Genomic DNA, 23801 nt, shown 5'->3' with positions numbered 1-23801 from the left:
TGGGGGGAGGGGGTTTGGGAGAAGGGGGTGGGATTATGGACATTGGGCAGGGTATGTGATTTGGTGAGTGCTGTGAAGTGTGTAAACCTGGTGATTCACAGACCTGTACCCCTGGGGATAAAAATATATGTTTATAAAAAATAAAAAATTAAAAAAAAATTAAAAAAAAAAAAAGAAAAGAAAATAGCCTGAAGATTCAGATAGGACTCACAGCACAAACACAGATTTCTCAAACTACTAACTCCCTTTTACCATCAGTGGCTTAAAACCTTCCAAAACATTTCTGGAAAACAGCAAACCAGCAGCACATAATGAATTCTCACATATGACCAAAAAATACAATGAATATTATCATTCAGTACCTTTTTGACCTTGTTCTTTTTCTCATAGGTCTCTGACAGAGGTTTTTTCTTCTGCTGAGTTGTGTCTTTGGAGAATAAATACTCAAATTCACTAGGATCCCGAATATCAGGTTCTTCTAAGGAATCCCATAAGGTCGGTGTAGCATTTTGGCTTAAAAGAGAAAAATGACAAGTTAACCATTAAAATCAAAACAGAAGGGAACAGAATATAATGAAATCTCTAGTTCACTTTATAACTCATTTAAGATACATATATATATATATATATACACATATATATATAAAATGTCTGTATGTTTATAAATATATCTCCTTCTAAAAAAGCTTGAAGAACGCCTTTTCATGTTACACTTTTTTTTCTTTATGTCAAGATATACCACAGAACATCAAAACCAACACCCATTTTCAAAACCGAATGACCACTAGAAACAATCAAAGAGAGAAAAGAGAGATCTAGAGAAACCATGTGGGAGTGGGACCAGAAATCCTGGGATACACATGATTGAAGCCATATAAGCTGTTCTTCCCTTAGTCTACGGCGTTTCCATCATGGGTAAAAATGGACATCATATAAATGTTGAAAAGATAACCAATTCTGAGATATTGATGGGATAATTCTTAATAAAAATTCTTAAAAAGAATAAAATTGTATACCTTCTAGTAAGATAAAGATTAACCCTTTCTTTGGACTTTTTCTTACACTTCAAAAAATCATTTTTAGGATTCCTTCAGGTCAATTCAGGGTAAGATCCATAATAATTTGTGAATAGACTGAGCCCATTTACAAATACTTGATTTCTAACACTCTGCCTTCACAACCGTATTTAACAATGAAAGCAAAAATCTTCATTGTACTGGCCTCCACGGGGCTTTCCACCAAAGCAGACATGGGAAGGCTGTACATTTTGTTTCTAGGGTTTTGGTTTTTTTTTTTTTTTTTTTTTTTTTTTCAATCTTCAAAACACAGGGGCACTAGTTGAGAAACAAAGAGAAGAAGATATGGAAAATCAGGTAGAAAAGAACTGCCTCTGAGACCAAACTTGGAAGGGTTACCATCCAGGCTTCCTTCAGCTAGAACACATTTTCCCCCCAAGTGTCTACTTCCTTATTTTTAAGCACTCTTAATATGCATAGACACAAAAAAATACAATGTTTCATCTATACATTCATTGTTTTTCAAATATATTATATATGATCCATAATATCTATACGTACCTAATCTTGTTTTAATATGTATTTTCTCCATTATTGAAAACTAAAAGAACTATTATTGTATGGAGAGGTCCACAAAATTTTGGGGTGCAAAAAGGCAATTTTCTTATTCAAAACAGTTGGGAAAACTGACTTCTCAGATCTGTGTGTCCACATTTTCTACATGTCCCATGGAATATAAACATTTTCATCTGTTAGGATTCACTTCTAACTTTTTCATAATATTTGAGCCATTTAAGAGTATATGTGTGACATGTATAACGTATGAGAGTATAATGAATGCCTGTGAAATCATCACCCAAGATCTAGAACACTTGCAGCAGAGTTTATCCATCCAAGTGCTCCTGCCTCAGCCGCCCACCTCTGCCACTCACTTAACTTCCATTTGAAACACGAACACTGTTAAGTGCTTATCTCAGCGGCACTCAGGAAGGGGGATTTTACTAGTAGAAGAGAACCAGGGCATTTTGGAGCATGCAGCCTGTTAAGGGCTGCTGGTCTGGGCTTCATGAATGTTCCGGGAAGCGGAAGAGAGGGTGTGTAGAAGGAGGTGATAAGATACAAAGGGGGAGTTGTTCAGACCCATCCGTCTCCCACCCCCCATCCTCCAACCCTGCACCTGTACTGCTTGGACCCAGCTCCAAGGACTCTGAGCTTTAGGTTCATATGAGTAGGCAGCAACTCACTCATATTCTAGAGTAAATTGGCTTTGATAGGCTGAACACTTCATCACCATTTACTACATTGTCTCTATGGAAAAGGCATGTTCAGTAATGAAAAAAAAAAGAATCTTGGACTACTACCTGTCAGTGAGTTGGGGTCAGCAGGCATTTTGTGGGGCAGTCACAAGGCCTCTCTCACAGACCAGCTCATCTGTTATAATGGTCACTTCCTCTCTGACCACTGAACATACAAATCTAGCTCACAAGAAGAGGAAGAGGAAGGCAGAAGAAGGAGGAAGGAGGGACTGGAGAGGGAGAAATGGCAGAGGCAGGAGGGAGATGGGGAGGAAGGAGGAGAAGATACTAGAAAATAGATAGTTGTTAGGAAACCAAAAAAGTAGATAGATGAGGATCTCTTTTTCTTTAACAAAATATCTCTTCCCTATTCTAGAAGCCACTAAACAAAAAGAATGCAAAATGGCAAAAGCTAAAAATCAGTTCATGTTAGTAGTGAAAAGCAATCAAGTAGGTAAAAGGCAGTAGATATAAAATGGAAAAAAAAAATCTTATTTTACTCCTGGGTCCCCGGAAGACCTAGACCAAAATTTACCGTGCATGCATTAGACACAGCGCTTACTCTTCCGCTTGGACAGAAAACTAAAATACCATTTCCTCTCTTTTTTAAAAAAACACACCCAAAATAGTTTTAGTTCAAAAATGAACACTACACGGAATCTCTACAGCCTTTTAGTTTAAAAGAAATACTCATGGTCTGAGGGTACAAAACCGTTTTGAGGGACCCATGATAAAAGACACTAAATGTGTGGTGCAGAGGGAAGCGGCTATCTTGCAGTCCTCATGCGGGAAACTCAGTACATCATCTATTTTTTGTTTTGCTCAGAACTGAAGTCCTAACCTTATAATGAAATTAATAAGAGCCCGAGGATGTAATTGTTTTCTTTCTCAAAATGGCCAAAAACATAAGGAGGGAAAAAAATGATGATTATCTCCAGCCTGACTTGGTCCCACCTTGAACAGTGGGCAAAGGGCCCATATCTCCCAGCGGTACTGTCACACCACTGCTGTGGTCTAGGATATTGGTTGTTTACAGAGTCTTGAGGGGAATGGAGTGGAGGCAGGCTAGTGAGGCACAGGTGTGGAACAGTTCCATGTGCTGTCGGAACACACGACCCCAGGGCTGACAGGTGGGATTCATCACTCTGGAATGTCTGTACATTAATTTGAGAACACTAATAAGGGAACACAGAACCATATAAAGATTCTGGGAAACAATTTCTTAGGAAATGTCATCTAAGTTTTGAATGAGACAAAAAGGAATACTAGTACTATAGCTATTTTGGGATCTTCTTCCTTTTTTTTAACCATTCATTTGGGAAATAATAAGTCATCTGCATTTAGAAAAAAATAGTATCAAGATTCTCCAAACATAAACTCCTGGTCCTTATTTTTGGTTAGGAAAGGAGCCAATATGAAGCACATAATCAACTCAGTTCACCATATGCGTTGTTTATAGTGATTTCCTCCTATAGCAGTTTCCAGTTGCTTTATAATTGTAAATTTCATGTTATGTTGTTTAATATCCTGCCTTCCATATATAAAATGTTAGATAAATTGAAAGATTCACTACCACACACTGATTTGAGGAGTAAGTTCAAAAATGTGTGTTTAATGGGACGCCTGGGTGGCTCAGTTGGTTAAGCAGCTGCCTTCAGCTCAGGTCATGATCCCAGCGTCCTGGGATCGAGTCCCACATCGGGCCCCTTGCTCAGCAGGGAGTCTGCTTCTCCCTCTGCCTCTGCCTGCCATTCTGTCTGCCTGTGCTCGCTCTCTCCCCACCTCTCTCTCTGATAAATAAATAAAATCTTAAAAAAAAAAATGTGTGTTTAAAAATGTGTTCTCTATTTGCTGTCCTTCACAAACAAATGAACTTCAAATCTAGAGATTATCAAGAAGCAACTCAAGATCTCTCTCACTGTCCTCTTGACAGACTCTGAAATGAGGCAGAAGAAATTAAATTCAAATATGTTTGAATGGAAGTTTCCCACCAACCTATCTTCCTGCCGCACAGACCCAGCTTAACAAGCTATACAAATGTTAGATGTGTTCTACTGGCTCCTTCTCTGAGCAACAGGGTTTAAGATGTGAGGATATGAGTTAGGGGAATGAGAGTTCAAGCAGAGATATTCTATTTTTTGACTCCCTTTTGTGCTAAAGAGCTAAGAACTCAGCTATGTCTGGCTCTTCTAATAAAACCTGAAAAATTACACACACCTGGTAAGTCTCCAGATCATAAGACTGATGATCCCATCGTAAGACAAGAAAGATATTCTAAAAATCTTCAGTGAACACAGCTATAGGTCCAGGCTCTATGTCTGTCTGTGTGCTTACTTGCTACCTGTAGGCATGTTCGAGAAGGCTCTGACTTAGACCAGGGCTCTTCTCTAAGAAGGGTCTGTAAAATGGAACTTTTATCTTGGAGAAGCATCTGACATTCCAAACACTGTTCCTCCCCGCATCAGTCTACGGCAAATACAGACAAGACCTGGTAGAGATAGACATTCTCCCTCTCAACACTCCAACCTTGTTTATCCAAGGTACTCACTATACGGCATCTGAGAAATGAATGTCACAGTACACAGATATCCAGTGGGTAAGAATAAAACGTCACTTGGGCAAAATCCTGGGAATTCACAACCTGAGAACAGGCTGGGGGAGTTGAGCTCACCTTTTATCACTTATTTGTATTCTAGTCCAGTACAAAGGCTTCATGGGGCAACTCGGCTCAATGGCTGGCTTCCGAGGACACTGGCTAGAAGAAGGGCCAACTCCGAAGAAGAGTCCAGGAGGGGGTGGGGGTGCAAGTCCTGGAGGTGTTGGAGGAGGAGGAGGCCCCCCACTGGTGGGCAGAGCAGGGGAACTAGGAAGTGGTGGTGGAGGAGGAGGTGGGGGAGGAGGGCCGGCACTCGGAGGCAGAGGAGGGGGTGGAGGAGGTGGCCGTCCAGCACTCACAGGTGGTGGCAGCGGAGGTACTGGTGACAAAGGTCCAAGTCCAGGTGGGAGGGGAGGAGGCGGAGGGGGAGGGGCGACTGCTGGGGGTGGTGTTGCGGGAGGTGGAGAGGATGCCTTCTGCTGACTTGGTGAGAGGCCTTCTACAGACTGAAGTGGTCCATGGGCGTCTTTGTTATCATTTGGGGGAGAGAGCTGACTCAAAGAGGAGATAGTCAGCTTTTTGGGTATTATCTGGTTACTTCTGATTGTCTTGCCTTCACCTTCACAGGGTTTGAGAAAAGTCTCTCTGTCTGTCTGGATGCACACATTTCGGTAGGTCTTTGGAGGACAGTCATCACCTGTGGAGATACACGCATCTTTCATCTCTTCACGTCCTCCTCGCCATCGGTGTTCTGTCTCTCGTTTGAGAGTTTCGATGGTGTCTTCTAGTCTTGCTGTAACCACTGCGTGCTCCCCCCGGATGTGAAATGCCTGGAGTTCAAACTGAGCCTGTAGAAAAGCAGTGGGAAAAAAAGTAAACAATTTATTTAAAAAAATAGATATCTGAAATAAAAGCTTCAATACCATCCCTGTGCCACCGCAGCCCAGCCCACATCAACACACGGAAACACAGAGATGTTCTTTTGAGGATCTGACAAAGTATAAAATTTCACTTTATGAATTTTCCAAAGACTTAAACCATTGGAGTAGAAGCATAATTTCATCCAATCTGACCTCATGGGGGAAAATTACCATGGGTTAAGGTTTTCAGTAAAACTGTTCCCTAAGAATTTTCACCCTGTTTTGATATCAAATGCAAAACAAAGTGTTCATAAAAATTTGAGCATGCTTGAATATATCTTCTATTACTTTTGCTTTGGGTTTGGAAAAAGAAAACTGTAAGAAAAAAAAAAATGAGATCCTTCTGGCTATCCTCACAAGTCTCCCTTAGAATACCTCTTCTTTGGGGCTTCTGGGCCAACACAGCAGAAACCAAAGGTACGAGAAGAAGCTATCACACATGTGTATTTTCTAGAAGTTTCCATATTAAAGCTGTCCCTGATCAATATTTGGGTCTGTTTCATAATTTTTCATAAGATAGTAATAAATAAGCAACATAAATGCATAGAAAACGAGAGTTGATTTTCTCACATGTGAACATGGCACCCTGATGCAACTCCAAAAAACCAGGTAAAATCTGGACACCATCCATTTCATGTATAACATAGAGGGTTAGGCACCTGAACTCTGGATTTATACCACCTGATTTGCATCCCAGCTTAGCCACTTGCTAGCTCTACAACCTTGGGCAAGGAACTTTGTGTCTTCACGTCTGAGTCTTCCCAAGTGTAAAGGGAATGACTGTGAGCCAGCTCTAGGGTTTTTAGAAACGTACATGACATCTGAATAAATGTTACTACTAGGTACTGCTGCTAATGATAATATTAGAAGACTGACAGATTTACAATCATTCTTTCACATTTCCAAATAATGCCACCTTTGTGGAATGATGGGCACAAAACCAAGAAAAGCTTTAGCAAGTCTGGATAAACAAGGTAGTACAAATGCAAAAGTTTACCCAATCTTTCAGAAGTTCTACTACCAAATGCCTGAAAGTAATTTCAAGTGTCATTCAACTATGCGATCAAGATAATCAGTGTTTCAACGTCTTGCCCGTCACCATCTCCCCCTCCCACCCCTGCCCACCTCTACCTACAGCCCAGCCCTAATGTCCACAGAATGGCTTGCCAACATGTCAATTTCATGACAATGACTAGTTCAGTTCTGCCACAACAAACTAACTCTGGCTTCTTGTTCCCAACTTTCTTCCGAGAAGGTTAAGATGACATTGATGAGCCAATAATTTTCTTCAATTTTCAACTTCTTAATAATAGGAAAAAGGTGTAAAGACATGTTCCACAGAGAGACTTTCCCTTTATCACGCAACTGACCTGTATCTATAGCAAACACCTTGGTCCCCTCTCACCCCCTTCCCATCTACCTCTTAACCTATGATCTTCTGAAGCCGCTTAAGCTGACACATGTACCTATACGTTGTTTCAGTGACTCTCTTGCTTAGTGCAGTGGGTAGAGCCCAAATCAGCCAGGTTGTTTAACCTCTCTGGACCTCAGTGTTCTCATAAGTAAAATGCAGATACTAACAGATCCCACCTCATAAGGCAGGTGAGAAGTAAATGAATTAATATACATAAAACAACAGAGAGGGAAGTGTTTGGAACACAGTAGGTGGCTCATAGGTTTGCTACAATGATTACTGTTTCTTTGTTGCTGTCCCCGATGCCAGTGGCCACATCACCTTGCTTTCAGCTCTCAGCGGGCTCCCTGCACCATACTCTATCCATCTAAAGCAAAGATAAAGATACTTTGTATTTTTTTTAAGAGTGTGCTTGTGAGTGGGAGGAGGGGCAGAAGGAGAGGAAGAATCTCAAGCTGACTCCCCACTGAGCAGGGAGCCTGATGTGGAGCTCTGTGGATCTAGATCTCAAGACCCTGAGATCATGACCTGAGCTGCAATTAAGAATCTGATGCTTAACCGACTGAGCCACCCAGGTGCCCCTAAAGGCGAGTTCTTTAATTTGTTCTAGCAGTTGCCCTTTCTCACTGTCTCTTCTTCCCAGCAGAATTTTTGGGGAAAAAACATACAACTCTCACTCGATCTATTTTCTCATCCATTCTCCCTTCAGCAAATCATAATTGACTTCTGCCCCCAGGCCCACACCCCCAACTCATTGAAATCCTGTGATCTGAGTGTTGCATTTGGTCAGCATTTTGCAGTGATCCAGCCATCTAGGCTACATTGTTAGAGTTAGAGATGCCTTGAAATTCTCCGGCTTCTACCTACCCCCAATTTCTTCCCACTTCTCAGCTCTCTCCAGACAATCTGTGGACTCCTCTCCCTCCATTCATCCCCTAAATGTTGTTCCCCAGGCATCCTGCTTGCCATTTTACCCTTCTCACACTACACAATCTCTCTGAACCATCTTGTGTACTCATAGGGTACAGCAACACCCAACTACTATACACTGTTATTTCCCAAGAGGACCTTAGAGTCATCAATCACTCCAACCACCCTCCTGACTGATCTACCTCCATGTTTAATCAATACTTCATCGAGCCCCACATGGGGCTCTCTGCTCAGCAGAGAGCCTGCTTCCTCCTCTCTTTCTCTGTATGCCTCTCTGCCTACTTGTGATCTCTGTCTGGCAAATAAATAAATAAAATCTTAAAAAAAAAAAAAAGAACTACAAACAATATCCACGTATTATTTGGGGCGCCTGGGTGGCTTAGTTGGTTAAGCCGCTGACTTCGGCTCAGGTCATGATCTCAGGGTCCTGGCTCTCTGCTCGACAGGGAGCCTGCTTCCTCCTCTCTCCATCTGCCTGCCTTCTGCCTGCTTGTGATCTCTCCCCGTCAAATAAAGAAATAAAATCTTAAAAAAAAAAAATCAGTACCTCAAACTCAACATGTTCAAACTCATCATGAACTCATCATTGTCAAACCTCAATTTGTTCTTCCTCTGAAATTCCTTCCTGCAGTTAATGGCATCGCCATCTTCCTAGTCATCACATGCAGACACCTGGATCTTATACTGGATTTCTTGCTTTCTCTCTCTCATTCCCAGCATATTATTTATCAACAAACCTCACTAATGTCTCTGATTCATTCTCTTCCTTCCATTTACAGTGCCTCAACTTTTCAGTTTATCTATTTCAGTTTATCAGTTTATCCAGAGAATGCCAACAACCACCTAATTCTCCTGACCACAGTTTAGCCATACTAGTTCCAGGACAATATTTTAATAAATGCAGATTTTTGCTCTTTAATATCTCTTCAATAATTGGCCATTACTTACAACCTGACACTGAACCTTTTTAGCATGGACACACTGAAGTCTCCTTTGATCTGTTTTTTTTTGTCAGCTTTCTCCTCTTTTGGCTCCTGCCTCTTCCCCAGATAGGCCCTGGCTTCACACTTGCATAGCATCTTGCCTCTCCCAGGACCGTGCTCACTCATGTATCTGGGCCTTTGCAAATGCTGTCTTCTCTCAACACCCCTTCACTCCTGAAAATGCCCAAAGTAAGGGGACAGATCACTAAGCATAGGTTCCATGGGTGGCTTCCTTACAATCTGTATACACCGATATGAAGAATTGCCATATGAGAAAGAAATACCAAATTTCCATATACTCCATACTGATATGTTGGGATTATAATAAGAAACCCTAATAATTGAACCTTTGGCAAAGCTAGTTTTTAACCCTGTTTTCCTCTCAACTTTCTTCTATTAAGTGCCCTTTCCACTTTGCACGTGGAAACTATGTGCTATTTTTACTCTCCTTTACGTAGAACCACAGCTAGAAAGACTATTAGCAATTTGGGGAATCAAACCCAAAGTAGAACTTTCAGTCAGATAATCATGTGCTCCTTCCCGGACAAAGTTTGCCCAAGATCCTGGGAATCTTTATGAAATGTCAAGTCCAGTTCCTTTCAGCCAAAACTACAGAGGAGGATGGGCCAAAGGAACGTAATGCTTTTGAACCCTGGTGACTCTCTTTTCAGGCTCCCTTACATTCACATTGAATGTGATGCTCATACATGGGAGAAAAATAGTTATAAACCTTCCATTTTTTCCTAGGTAAATGATCTTAAGGTCATACGAAGCACTAGGAATTTCCCTCTCCTGCTTCCCTCTCTGCTGAAAATCTGTTTTTCTGCATCCATCCCAATATCTCATTTGAAAGGAGACAGGTGCTGAGGTTTGAGGTCTTCCTCAAGCTTTATCTACCAGATGCCGTCCATGTTTTATCCACCTTCCTTTGCTCGTAACTTTATTGCTTCTCCTGCTGTCATTTTTAAGTGCATCCTCTTCCCATTTGCAATCGCCTAGTGATCTATATCCATTTCCTTCTAAGGATTCACATTCACAACCCTTAAGAGAACAATCCCAATTAAACCATTCTGTTATAATCTTCCTTTTCCGTACTGGCACTACTTTTATTTGTCTCATGTCATGCTTGTCAGCCTGCTCCCCCATTAGAAACACCTAGAGAGCTCTGTAAAAAGTACTGATGAGCAGGACGGACCATCCTCAGAGATCTGAGATGGTGTCCTTGGGCTGATATCCTTAAAGCTCGCCAGAGAATTCCAAAGGGCATCCAGAGTTGAAATCAACAGCCCCTGTCCTTAATCTTTTCTCTGCTCCAGGCACGGCTGAGACAGGATGACGCCACAGTACCAGTGCACTCTTTTTTGGCAAAGACTTCCACTTGGGTCATTTCAGAAGGTCCAAAGGAATGTGTGTAACTTGGAAAAGCCCCTTCCTGATTCTTACCTGTCCCCATAAGGGGACTACCCCTTCATTACTTATATTGAAAATAGTTATTCTGCACAGCAGAAAAGTCTAAATGCTTTCCATGGTGCCTCATGGCTCCTTAAAACATGGCCTCTCTCTGTTCACTTTTCCAGATACTTCTCTATAGTGTCCCTGTGCCGCATCACTACAGAATCAGCATACATTCAACCCCCACATTGCTATGATTCTACATATGTTATTTGTACTACTTAAGACACCTTTTCTCTTCATTTCTACCTAGCCAAAGCCCTGAAGGAAAACTCAGTCAAGTTCAGCTGAACCTTCTGGCTTAGACTTTTCTTGACTCTTCCTGACAAGAATTTTTCTTTGACATTGCTGCCAAAGAACCTGCTAGGTTCACGTCCCATTATAGTCATTTCTGCTTATCTTCTTTGTAAATCTAAAAGCTCCAGGCAGTTGGGGACCGTGCCTTATTCATGTTTGAACTTCCAGAACATTGCACATTGCTTGGCTTGTTAGTGATCCGGAAATGCTTATGGAATTGAACTATTTCCTTAGTTTTAAATGTCAAGACTTCCTTGTGCCCCTACTAGGCACCTAGACTTGCAGCTTCAAAAACAATTTTTTAAAGAGAGGTATGGGTGTTCACTTCCTTTTTGAGAGTCCCACACACAACATAAACTATGAGATTTCATAGCTGCTATTGCCTACAATATTCAAACCCAGGGGTTTGGGGGTTCTTTTTATGTATGGGTATTTCTAAAAGTTGACATTTAATTTTAACAACTCAAAATATTATAGATCAGTGCACTTTGCACAACGAGGTTAAAAACTGTTCCCTAAAGTATAAGAAACTACCTAGTAGAATTGAACCACATTTGTGATTTTAATCTGATTAGGGACTGGACTCTAGGCTACTTCCCCAGCCTCCTCAGGGACTGGTCCTTCCTTCCCCTTACCAAATCCTCATTATTTTTTAATATCCTTCACATTACCACTGTTCAGAGATATCATCGAAGGAACACACTGTACTGAAACCTAAGCAACAGAGGGAGACTTTTGCTTGCCTGGTCCCCACAACACATCTGTCAAAAAGAATGTGGAAAAGTGCCTGCTGATGAAAGACATCATGATGGTGCCAAGCAATGTGGAAAAATCATCTGTTAGCATTTTGTTGTTACGAACCATCTCTCCCAGTGCTGCTGCCAGGACCAGTAAAAATTCAGGTTATCTGCTGTACAACTTGAGTCACTCAGTCTTTTCCAGGGACCCTTCCAAATTCTACAATCGAGATGGGAGCAAGCTAGAATATTCCCAGGGATGGCACAGAAGCACAGTGAAGCTTTACCACTTCAGAGAATTATAGCCTAAGGAGATGGAAGGAGAGAAAGGAGGGCTCAAGGGCATTCAGGTGTCTCAAAGGGTTGGAATTGGGGCCTCAGAGCGCTCAGGTGAAGTGAGAAGACAGTGTGGTTCTACGGCCCTGTATGTAGGCATCCCGGTTTCCGGTTTGTTTTGGAAGGCTGCACAAAGGCTGCAGTAATTGCCCATGTCGCTGGCTGACATTTGTTACTCTAAAAACAAGTCTCTATTAATAAAAAGAATGGCGCTGGGCTTGATAAAATCCCCAGAAGTTAACAATAGCTGGTTTTAATCAACTATTATCAATACTCTTTTTTGGTTCTTATCAGAAAATAAACCCTATCATGTTACAACTAAGAGGCCTTCTCAGGGACACTCCGAAACACGAGGCACATCTGACACAATGATATAATTAGAACTTGCTAGGAGGAATAAATAGAGAGACTGGGCCGGAGAAGGAGTAAACAGGCATCGAAAGATAAAATGGCACTTAAGATGACTTGGGAGTAAAACCCAACACAGGTGCACGGGATGTCGAGTACGAAGTGAAATTACACATGTGTAAAAATGGCGCCCTCTCTGGGAATCACCTGCCATGCTGATGTTCAGTCAAGATAACAAGGGAAAAGAAACCAACGTAAATCAAGTGTGCTGGACCCCGTGCGAGGTGCCTTCAACTCTGTAAGGCAGACCTTCTGGGAGATGTGTTATCTTCCATTAAGACCCCATGCCTGGAAAATGGTGACAAAGAAACTTCGATCTGGCTGCCGTTAAATTCACACTCTTTCTTTCCACTTTACCATTTTTAAACTGATGGGAGCTAAAATAATAGTATTTCATAATTATGTTTGAAATTGAAGAACAGCGGACACACAATGTGACATTAGTTTCAGGTGTGCAGCATAGTGATTCAACAACATTGTGTGTTAGGCTGTGCTCACCACAAGTGTGTAACTGCCATCTGTCGCCATACAAGGCTTATTACATTACCACTGACTATATTCCCTATGTCATACCTTTCACCCCTCTGATTGGTTTATTCCATTACTGGAAGCCTGCACCTCCCACTCCCTTTCACCATTTTACCCATTCCCCTCCCCGCCAACTCGTCCCTCTGGTAACCACAGGTTTGTTCTCTAAATTTATGGGACTGTTTGGGTTTTGTTTTGTTTTTTAGATTTGACATATAAATAAAATCACAAATAAAATCTTTCTCTGACTTACCACACTTAGCAAAATGCCTCTAGGTCCATCCATGTTGTCACAAATGCCAAGGCCTAGTTAATTTTTATAGCTGAGTAATATTCCATTGTGTGTGTGTAATATATATATATATATATATATATATATATATATATATATATGTCACATCTTCTTTAATCATTCATCTATTGATGGACACTTGGGATGCTTCCTTATCTCTGCCATTAGTTGTTTTTTTTTTTCCTGTTATTTCTATTTTTAATTTTCTGCAGAAACTCCATACCATTTTTCTATACAGGTTGCACCAATTCACATCCTTGCCAACAGGTGCACAATGGCTCCTTTTCGTCCACATCCTCACCAGCACATGTCGTTTCTTGTCTTTTTGATTCTAGTCATTCTGACTGGTGTGAGGCGATTGCCCATTGTGGTTTTGATTTGCATCTCCCTGATGTTGAGCAACTTTTCATGTGTCTGTTGGCTAGCTGTAGGTCTTCTCTGGGAAAATATCTATTCAGGTTCTCTGTTCATTTTTAAATCAGATTATTTTGGTGTTTTGTTTTGGTGTTGAGTTGTGCGAGTTCTTTATATCTATATTTTATATTAACCCTTATTGTATGTATCATTTGCAAATATCTTCTTTAATTCAGTAAGTTGCCTTTTATTTTATTGGTGGTTTCCTTCACTGGACAGAAGCTTTTTATTTTGGTGGTCCCAATGGTGTTGCTTTTGTTCCCCTGGTCAAAGGAGTCATATCTAGAAAAGTGTTGCTAAGGCCAATGTCTAAGAGATTACTGTCTATCTATGTTTTCTTTAAGAAGTTTTATGGTTTGGGCACCTGAGTGACTCAGTCGTTAAGCATTTGCCTTTGGCTGAGGTCATGATCCCAGGGTCCTGGGATCAAGCCCTTCATCGGGCTCCCTGCTCCCCGATCCCCCTGCTTGTGTTCCCTCTCTGGCTGTCTCACTCCATCAAAGAAATAAAGTCTTAACAAAAAAAAAAAAAAAGGAACTTTTATGGTTTCGTGTCTCACATTTAGGTCTTTAAAATATTTTGAATTATTTTTTATTTTGGTGTAAAAAGGCAGTCCATAATAATTATTGACTAACAACATTACATACTACCTATGGCTTACAATGCATCGGTATTACATTAATGTTTATAGTTATGGCCACAACCTCTGACAAGGCTGGTATCGTAACTGTTTTACAAATGAAGAGGGGCGTAGAGACAGTAAGCAAATTGCCCATGAGACAGATTCAAATTCAGATCTTTTCACTTTAGAGCTTTTTCCACCCTATCCCAGATCCTCAGTTATTAATAATCCTTCCCATTTAATACTATGAAATCAGAATGCCAACACAAAAATAGATACTTTCTGACAAATGCTTTCCTTAAAATATTTGCCCTCCATCCTTCTGGAAAAGAACTGGATCAATGGGTAATAGATCTGAAGGTTTTGGTTCCTAGGTAAGTGGGAAGCACTGGCTGAGGGTCAAAAAATCTGGATTCTGCTTCTGGTTATCATAGTCATTAGCTACTTGTACCTCCAAAATAATTTACTTCCTGTAATCCACATTTTATTAATACCTAAAATGAGAGATCTAAAATACTTAGTAAATTTTCCTTTAGTTCTAAAACACTATAATTTTCACACCCAGACTTCATATCTCTTCCTCTCAAAACTTCCTAGAATATAGCTCTGCTCTTGAAAGCTTGATAAAGATTTAAAGCACAATATTGTCTAAGCCATATAAAAAGTCCCAACACTCATTATTAATGCAAATGTACATACAAGTTCAAACAGACTCATTAAGGGGCTCTGAAAACACACCAGTGGCTCAGTTTGCTGTTTAGATAAAGTCACATGTTATTTTTGCAATCTGATAGTTATTATAAGGATTCAGGAATATACTTCAAAAATAAACAAATATAACCATGAATCATCATCCAAGGAAGTAGCGGGGAAGTCAAACAGAAAAAGCTTTGAAATCTGGACTGCAGTTCCTACCTGGGACACAAAACAAAACAAAACAAAACTTAATTGCAGCCAGAGTGCTTTTGTGGAATAAAAGAACAAAAAAATCATTACTCACAGGAGGTTCTGGTAATGTTTTATTTCTAAGTTATTAATATCACTAAATGTAGTATAATTCACAGAATAGACGTACCTTGGGATATCCATGACAATGATTTTCAGACTTCATTTTTGCAGAAAGTAATTCTAAACCTAATGAGCAAACCCAAGACTGCACATGGTTAGGCAATAAGCCAACATGCTAACTCCTCTATTAAGAGAAAGGAATTGGAATTTTATGTTGTATTATTATCACCACTGGAATTACAGCTAGTCCAGTAACGTATGTATGACCCACTGCAGAGTACCTGGGAGCTTAGAGGCAATAGATGGTAAATCCTGGTCCTCAATGTGTGACAAACTGAGGTTCTTCAAGTAATTATGGCAATTACTTGAATATTTCCTTCTGAGCTCACACACTGTCTATGAAGGGACACCATCTTATGGTCACTCTATGGCCATGGCCATCCTATGTCCCATAGTATCATTTTGGAAACTGTCAAGTGGATTCCTAAAGTATATTTGCCTCAAATACTCCCAAACTGTGTATTTTTTTCTGGAAGTGAGAAGTACCAGGTCACTTAAATAGCATTATCAAGTGGGAGCACATGAGGAGGGGCTAGCTGTTGAGTTCTGTCTGGTACTAAAAGTAAAGGTGACATGCATAAACTCTGGGATTACGAATTAGAAAAAAACTTTCCACCTCTTTCCCAAAGTCATAGCTCTCTAGTAACAAGAGGAGGACCAGGGGAGAGACTGTCACAAATTCCTACTTACGGACTTACTCTTCACCGTCATGTTATATGAAGAGAGAGACTGGAAATAAATTTTATCTCACTTATACCTAAGTCTCTCTACCATCTAATGTTCAAAAAGCTTTAATGAGCACATATAATACATCAGTTCTTGTGAAAAGTGTCAGAGAAATGCAATACTTAAGAAACAACCCATACTTTGAGACATTCTAGCTGAGAAGAGATATTTGTCAGTTTCAATTTTCAAGAACGCTGAGCTATATGGATTTTACATTTTTTTTAAAAAGATTTTTATTTCTGGGGCGCCTGGGTGGCTCAGTGGGTTGGGCCTCTACCTTCGGCTCAGGTCATGATCCCAGGTGCCTGGGATCGAGTCCCGCATGGGGCTCTCTGCTCAGCGGGGAGCCTGCTTCTCCTCATCTCTCTGTCTGTCTCTCTGCCTATTTGTGATCTCTCTCTCTGTCAAATAAAGAAATAAAATCTTAAAAAAAAAAAAAGATTTTTATTTCTTTATTTGACAGAGAGAGATGACAAGCAGGCAGGCAGAGAGGCAGGCAGAGAGAGAGGAGGAAGCAGGCTCCCTGCTGAGCAGACAGCCCAATGCGGAACTCTATCCCAGGACCCTGAGACCATGACCTGAGCCGAAGGCAGTGGCTTAACCCACTGAGCCACCCAGGTGCCTTGGATTTTACATTTTTATTATTGACACATAACATTTCCCTTGAGATTTGAAGAAAACCAAGGTCCACACCAGTTGCTTTGTCCAGCAAACATAACACAGGTTATTCATGTTGCTTCTACTACACAGGAATAGTCCACCCCAGGCCCACATGTATAACTAAACTCCCTGAATAGCAAGGAGGTATTTGGCTTCCTATCTTAACATTTTTGAACAAATGACTAATGATGTGTGCCTAGGCCACAACCACCTTCTCCTTGCCACTTTGAGTCTTCCTAGGGATTAGTCACTTGATAAATCTGCCATTGAATGGATTTAAAATTATAGGTTAATTGACAAGGAAAACAAACAAGAGGGTTTACATGTTTTTCATTAAGACCTGGGCTCTGGCCTAGGACATGTCCTCTAAGGAAACTAGAAGGAAAATGTCTTAAATTTCCCAAAATTGTTCACCCCAGCCAAAAGGCACACTCATTATACAAGATATAAGTTGAGATGCCAGAAAAGGGCTCACAAAATTAAGGATTGTCTTCATTCTCTAAGTAATGGACCCAAGGAGAAATATTTTCTTCTATAATTGGAGAGACTGGGTCTCCTAATGGAAAAAACACTAACATAGTGGTCAGAGTGCTTGGATTTAGTTCAGTATAAGACCGCTGTACAACCTCAAGTTTCCTTCTTATCTCTGGCTATTGTCTTCCTCTGTAAAATAAACAGGTATAAAAAGATCAGAAGGCTTACACACCAGGTGTTTTGGGATCCATGATTCCAGAACTGAGCAGTTCTGCAAACACTAAGCTGAAATGTTATTTTAAAAGGGTATTTAGCTTAAAAACAAAAAGGGCTTTAAGAAATAAAATTATACCAAAAAACCACATTTCAATACTAACAGCACATCTAGTACTAAGGTATTTGGCTTTATTTATGCTTTTCTTTTTGATTTTTCTGGCAATCGGGGAATACAAAGTTTTCAATGACATGTTTTAGGATCTACTCAGATGCTCTGAAGACAAATCTCATTGATTCGGAAAGTTGTGACTCTGCACTGGTCTCTTTCTGTTTTAAAATTAAGTCTTGCACTTATGCATGGAAGTATATTGCTACAGCACAGATACCATATTCAGTTAAGCAGAGCCAGAGCTCAGGTTCATCTGCTCTGTGCAGGCAAAACAGTCTGCTATTTGATAACAAGCAAAGAAATGAGCAGGAAAACAGGATATTTGGGCATTTAAATTTATACTTGGTGCTTTTTGGCAGAGTGATGTGTATGATTACAAATAATTTCAGCCATTCTTAGTTGTTACTAATTCAACTGTAAAAATTCCCTGTGATACAGGTTTCAACCTTAGGGATTGTTTTAACTGAATACAAGCTTAGGATTTTAAGAGAAAATGTTTTTAACTCTCCATTTTTAACTATATATTTTATAAAATGTGATTCTTGTGATTTTCTTCTAGGAAGATTTTTTAAAAAAGTATTTGGATGTCATGGCTTATTTAAGATTCTAAATTTAAAACTCCTAAATTTGAATTCATGTTTCTTAAAAAAGCATCTTCATGAAAACATGTGAGAGGACCTTTATGACCTTGGTACAGGCAGAGCTTCTTTTCTTTTTTTTTTTTAACTTTAGTATAATTAACACACAGCATTACTTTCAGGTATACAATATATTGATTCAACAATTCTGTACATTCTGTACATTACTTAGTGCTCAACACAGTAAGTATACTTTTTTTTTTAAGATTTTATTTATTTATTTGAGAGAGAGAGTGAGAGAGAGAACATGAGAGGGGAAACAGAAAGAGAAGCAGACTCCCTGCTGACCAGGGAACCCGATGCAGGACTCGATCCCAGGACTCCAGGATCATGACCTGAGCCAAAGGCAGTAGCTTAACTAACTGAGCCACCCAGGCGCCCTCAACACAGTAAGTGTAATCTTAATGAGTTCTTAAATATGCCATCAAAAGCACAATCCATCACAAAAATTGATAAATTGGATTTTGGCACAGCACTGTTCAAATAAAACACAGGCCTCAGACTGGGAGAAAATTATCTGAAAAATATGTATCTGACGAAGAACTTGTACCCAGAACATAAAAAGAACTCTGTTAAAACAAAAATTAAGGGGTGCCTGGATGGCTCAGTCAGTTAAGCAGCTGCCTTTGGCTCGGGTCGTCATCCCAGGGTCCTGGGATCGAGCCCCACATCGGGCTCTCTGCTCAGCAGGGAGCCTGCTTCTCCCTCTGCCTCTGCCTGTCTCTTTGTCTACTTGGGCTCTCTGTTTCTCTGTCAAATAAATAAATAAAATCTTTAAAAAAATTTTAAAATAACCTCTCCCTTTCAAAACAGGTAAATGATTCAAATAGCTCCTGAAAGAACATATATGGATAACATTTAAGCAAATAAAAAAGATGCTCAACATCCCTTAACCAAACCACAATGAGATACCACTACATATTTATTGAAAAGGAAGCAGGGGAGAGATGAGAACTGACCCATCTGACAATACCAAGGGCTGGGGAGGATGTGGAGCAACTGGAACTCTCCTAGGTGACAAATGGGAATGTAAAATGGCATCACTATTTGAGAAACCAATTTGGCTGTTTCTTATAAAGCTAAATACACACTTTCCATGTGATCCAACAATCCCACTTCTAAGTATTTGCCCAAATGAAATAAAACATGTTAACATGAAAATCCACACACATACATTTTCAGCAGTTTTATTAATAATCACACATGACCGTTAATTTTGTGTGTCAACTTGACTAGGCCACTGGGCGCCCAGTTATATGGTCAAACATTATTCAAGGTGTTCTTTGAGGGTGTTTTTAGATGAGATTAACACTTGTATCAATCAGTAGACTCAGTAATGCAGATTGCTCTCCCTAATGGGGGTGGGGTACCATCCAGTCAGTTGAAGATCTGAATAGAACAAAAGGGTTCACCCTCCTGCTAAGAAAAAACTCCTCCTGCCTAACTTCCTTCGAACAGAGACATTAATCTCTTCCTGACTTGGAATGGAATCATCAACACTCTCTCCTCCTAGGTCTCAAGATCTGGGGCCTTCGGGCTGGAATTATGGCACCCACTCTCCTGAGTCTCCAGCGTGTCAACTCACCTTGGAGATCTTGGGACTTGTCAGGCTCCATACCTGCATGAGCCATTCCTTAAAAGAAATCTCTCTCTCTCTCTCTCTACACACACACACACACACACCCTATTAGTTTAGGTTTTTTTGTTTTTGTTTTTGTTTGTTTTGTTTGTTTTTGTGGAAGACCCTAGTACACTGAAAAAATTGGAAGCCACCCAAATGTTCTTCAACTGGGAAAGGATAAACAAATAGTGGTATATGCACAAAGGTAAAATCTAATTAGAAATAAAAAGGAATGGACTACTATTAGCTGCAACAATATGGATGAATCTCAAATGTGTTAAGAAGCTGGACTCAAAAGGCCACATACTATACGATTCCATTCATATCACATTCTGAGAAAGTCAAAGCTATAGGGACAGAAAAAGCAAGAATGGTTGCCAGGTTTGAGGTCAGGAGAGAGGATGTCTTCCAAGGGACACAGAGGAATTTTTTATGGTGATGGAATGTTCCATGTCTTGACTGTGGTTATGGTTACATGACTGCATGGGTTTGTCAAAACCTGTACTCTATAAAGGGAGATTTTCACTGTGCATAAAATAATCTCAATTTAAAAAGTATTTACAGATTGACATTATAATAAGTAATATGTATACATTTGTATACATTTGAGACTGTAAAATAAATATATACTTGTAAAATGCCACTCATCAGTTGGACTTCCAAGCAAGATTTTGTTTGCAACAAAATCTTCCTCTTCTTGAGAAAATGCATCACAATAGACATAGTGTTAGATGAGTCCCCAAAGCAGCTAAAGAATATCAAAAACAAATATCAAAAAAGGTCCAGCTTCCCTAACATAGAAGTTCAAGATTTTTCATGAATGCCGTAGCATCTTCACACCTGTGGCCCAGGTTGTGGAAATTTCTGTCTTGGTCAGGGTTGGGAGGGGTTAATGGTGGACCATCTAAGACAGTCCCAACACATTCAGCATCACTCTCACATCCTCACTATGTGACAACATGGCTGAGGAATGAACAATGTCTACTGAAGCTCGGAGCGCTGGGCAGGATGTTCCAATGCCTTTAACACTGTGATGTCTCATGACTTCCCCTGTGTCAATCTCTTTCTTATCACGTTATTTATGACGAGTCTGATTTTCTCGCTCTAGTTGTTCAAGTATTTTCAAGGATAAAAGATCCTACTTCTCTGCTTCTGTAAGTAACAAGAACCTAATGTCTTTTAGTCCCAGGTCAACTTGAAGAGTTTTCTCTATTAATGTTTCCCTTAACAAGCCTCCAGAACAAGGATCAGGGTATTAGGTTAAAAGTGTGCCTTGGGTTTGTGATAGATTGATAGGTGGTGTCTCTGTGACTGGGGGTGGGGGGCCCACAAAACTATCACACAGTCTATTGCATAGTGCAGTTAGAGCAGTTTCCTCCTATACTTACAGGGTCTCTAAGGTGTAGGAGGCCTATTATCCCATCAGTGTTGTAGGCTACAAACTTATTCTGTAAAACGAGAATGACATTACCTATCTTGCTCCCTAATATACTTTTCATGGAAGGTGAAAGAATCTCAGGATAATGTAGCCAGAAGAAGTCAAGAAAAACTCTTACTAAAAAATATTGCAGAGTTTATTTAATATTAGATACAATTCATAGCAACTAGCTGGGTCTACAGTGCATTGTCAGTTGGAAGCTACTAGCACAACCCATCCCCATCTCCTGTATGTGGGTTGATACATATGCTTAGATGGTGACCTTAGGAAAAAAGGTGAACCTAATGCGGTTAAATAAAAGTCATCCTTTCTTTCTTAATGCATTAAGTATGAAGGGGTGGGGGGTGGGAGGTTGGGAGAAACGGGTGGTGGGTATTAGAGAGGGCATGGATTGCATGGAGCACTGGGTGTGGTGCAAAAACAATGAATACTGTTACACTGAAAAGAAATTAAAAAAAAATGCATTAAGTAGAATCCAAATGCCCCGAGAATGGACATTCAAATACATTAGAATTGTATCACACAACAAAAAGCTAGGATGTTGCCTATATATAGGATGTATAAGACACAATGTTTATGTGTCAAAATTTTTCTCAAGCAATAGTTCACATATTCATTGACAGGAATCTCCTCTTGCCTATTTACCTCTACCTAAAATGTGCTCAAGTCCTTCTTCTCATATCTGCCCCCTCCTCACAAAAAATGAGAACACCTGCCTCAACCCTGCCCCATCCTCAAGAAAAAAATCTCCCATTATGTTCGTTGACATACTCTAAAAGATTCACAGCTATCTGCTGTCTTTGCATTTTTACCGTACCCTGTGTGCAGTTTCTCAAAATCCAGGCTACATCACCATCATTTTACTGAAAAGGCTCATGAAAACCACACTTAATGGCTCCCTGAGTTACCCACTTTGGTGGATGTTTCCTCATTCTCCTTTGGGACTCTGCAGCTGAACTTGAGAACCACCCCTCTTATTTTCTCTGAGGAGCATAACTCTCGGGGTCTTCTTCCCACCTTGCAGTGACTCTGCCTCCTGCCGCCTTCCCTTCCTGCTTCCGTCTTCCAAATACCTCAATTAAAACAAGCTAAGAGAACTTACGTTTGGTCTCCCTTGATCACAGATACAGTCCTAGAAGCAAGAGTAGCACCTGGTCTGTAAAAGCCAGATAGTTGTTCAGATAGTTGTTGAATAAATGAATTTCCCAATGTCCCTAGATAAAAAGTCCCTACAGCTATTGTGCCTATAAACCTACTGCAGTCAGTTAGCAAAGGGAAGAGGAAGAGGCAGGAACCCCAAGCAGGGCCCATGCAAAGCCTGTGACAAATGTGATGGTAGCCCCTCATTTGTATGATTACTGATATCTCCCCTTAAATTGGCCCTAGCTGATAAATGCCTATCCAATGTGGGGTTGTGTTCTTTCCAACAAGCCTCATGAAATTCGTAAGTCCAAAGCGTCAGGTCCATCTCCATCCGGACCTGGTTAACTCTGTCTCCTTCAGTGGACTTCCAGACTCTATTACTTTACAGTATGCACAGGTCCTAGAAGAGAGTTGACAAACTGACCCCAAATTAGTCAAAATAAACATTCTATCCCAAAGACATTAATAATTGCCATTATTTTGAATGTACACAGTTATTGGCATGAATTTTTATAGTTCCTAATCATATTTACACTTAAAAACCATTGAGGAAGTCACAAATAGGAGTTATACCACGTGGATTCAAGTGTTAGGATTTAGTTTCCAACCCTCCTTCACGGGGACAGACACCAAAGCGACAGGGAAAGGGGTCCTAGAAATGCCTTGATTGACAGGAAGCCTTGAAACAGCACCTTGGACAAGGTGGGTGACTGCTTTCTTCTTCAAGGTGGCTAGGTTCTTTCTGAGTTTCTGTACATTAGCGATCAAGTTCAATAAACATACCCAGCTACAGACTTATCTGGGAAGAAGCAGAAATGTTTCTAGAACTGTGCTTGCTTCATTTGGAGTCCTTGCAATTGAGATGTATATGGGTGGGTAGGAAACGGGTGACAAAGCACATCTGTAGTGCCTCCTCTTGGAAGCAGAGGGGCCTGGAAGAATGGTCAGGGAATTCTAAATCTCCACCGAGAAGTCCCCCTGACCATAGGGCATCAATATACATCACTTTTAAAAACAGTTTTGGCCAAGTATCACACTGATTAATTTGAGCTCACAAAGATCTGAGGTAATATTTAAAAACCGATCTCTTCCTTGTGTAACCATGGTTTAAGAAAAATGTAAATCCTCTATGTGGGTTTATTTTTTAATCGGGATATTAATTATATATTCCTAAATCCGGGGTGCTCACTGCCTTTAGCAGTTAAGACAATAAATGGGGTTTGGCAGAACATTTACTCTGATTATTGGATGTGTCATGATACTTGGAACATCAGGATGCGTGTGAAATTACACTCGAGTACGACGCACACAATAGCTTGGAAAAGACAGATCTCATTTTTACTTGATTCTTTCCTCCTGGAATACGGACAAACCGCATTCTTGTTTTCCTCCTGCACTACCCCCCAAC

General features: G+C 40.3%; 1 protein-coding gene across 3 annotated transcripts in view; it reads right to left on the bottom strand.

Annotated features, from left to right (window-relative positions):
* The window catches only part of FMN1 (formin 1), a 402553-nt gene that overhangs the window by 176331 nt on the left and 202421 nt on the right, over nucleotides 1-23801 (bottom strand). For all 3 annotated transcript variants that reach the window (XM_059372455.1, XM_059372453.1, XM_059372454.1), the window contains 2 exons: nucleotides 4983-5755; nucleotides 363-513 (listed from right to left, as the gene is read on the bottom strand). In XM_059372455.1, the coding sequence (XP_059228438.1) occupies nucleotides 363-513; nucleotides 4983-5755 (924 nt within the window). The remainder of the gene's footprint in view (nucleotides 1-362; nucleotides 514-4982; nucleotides 5756-23801) is intronic.

The sequence above is a fragment of the Mustela nigripes genome, chromosome 13, assembly GCF_022355385.1.
Source record: "Mustela nigripes isolate SB6536 chromosome 13, MUSNIG.SB6536, whole genome shotgun sequence".
Classification (NCBI taxonomy): domain Eukaryota; kingdom Metazoa; phylum Chordata; class Mammalia; order Carnivora; family Mustelidae; genus Mustela; species Mustela nigripes.
Note: the sequence above shows the minus strand (reverse complement) of the source record. Positions and strands in the feature narration are given on the sequence as shown.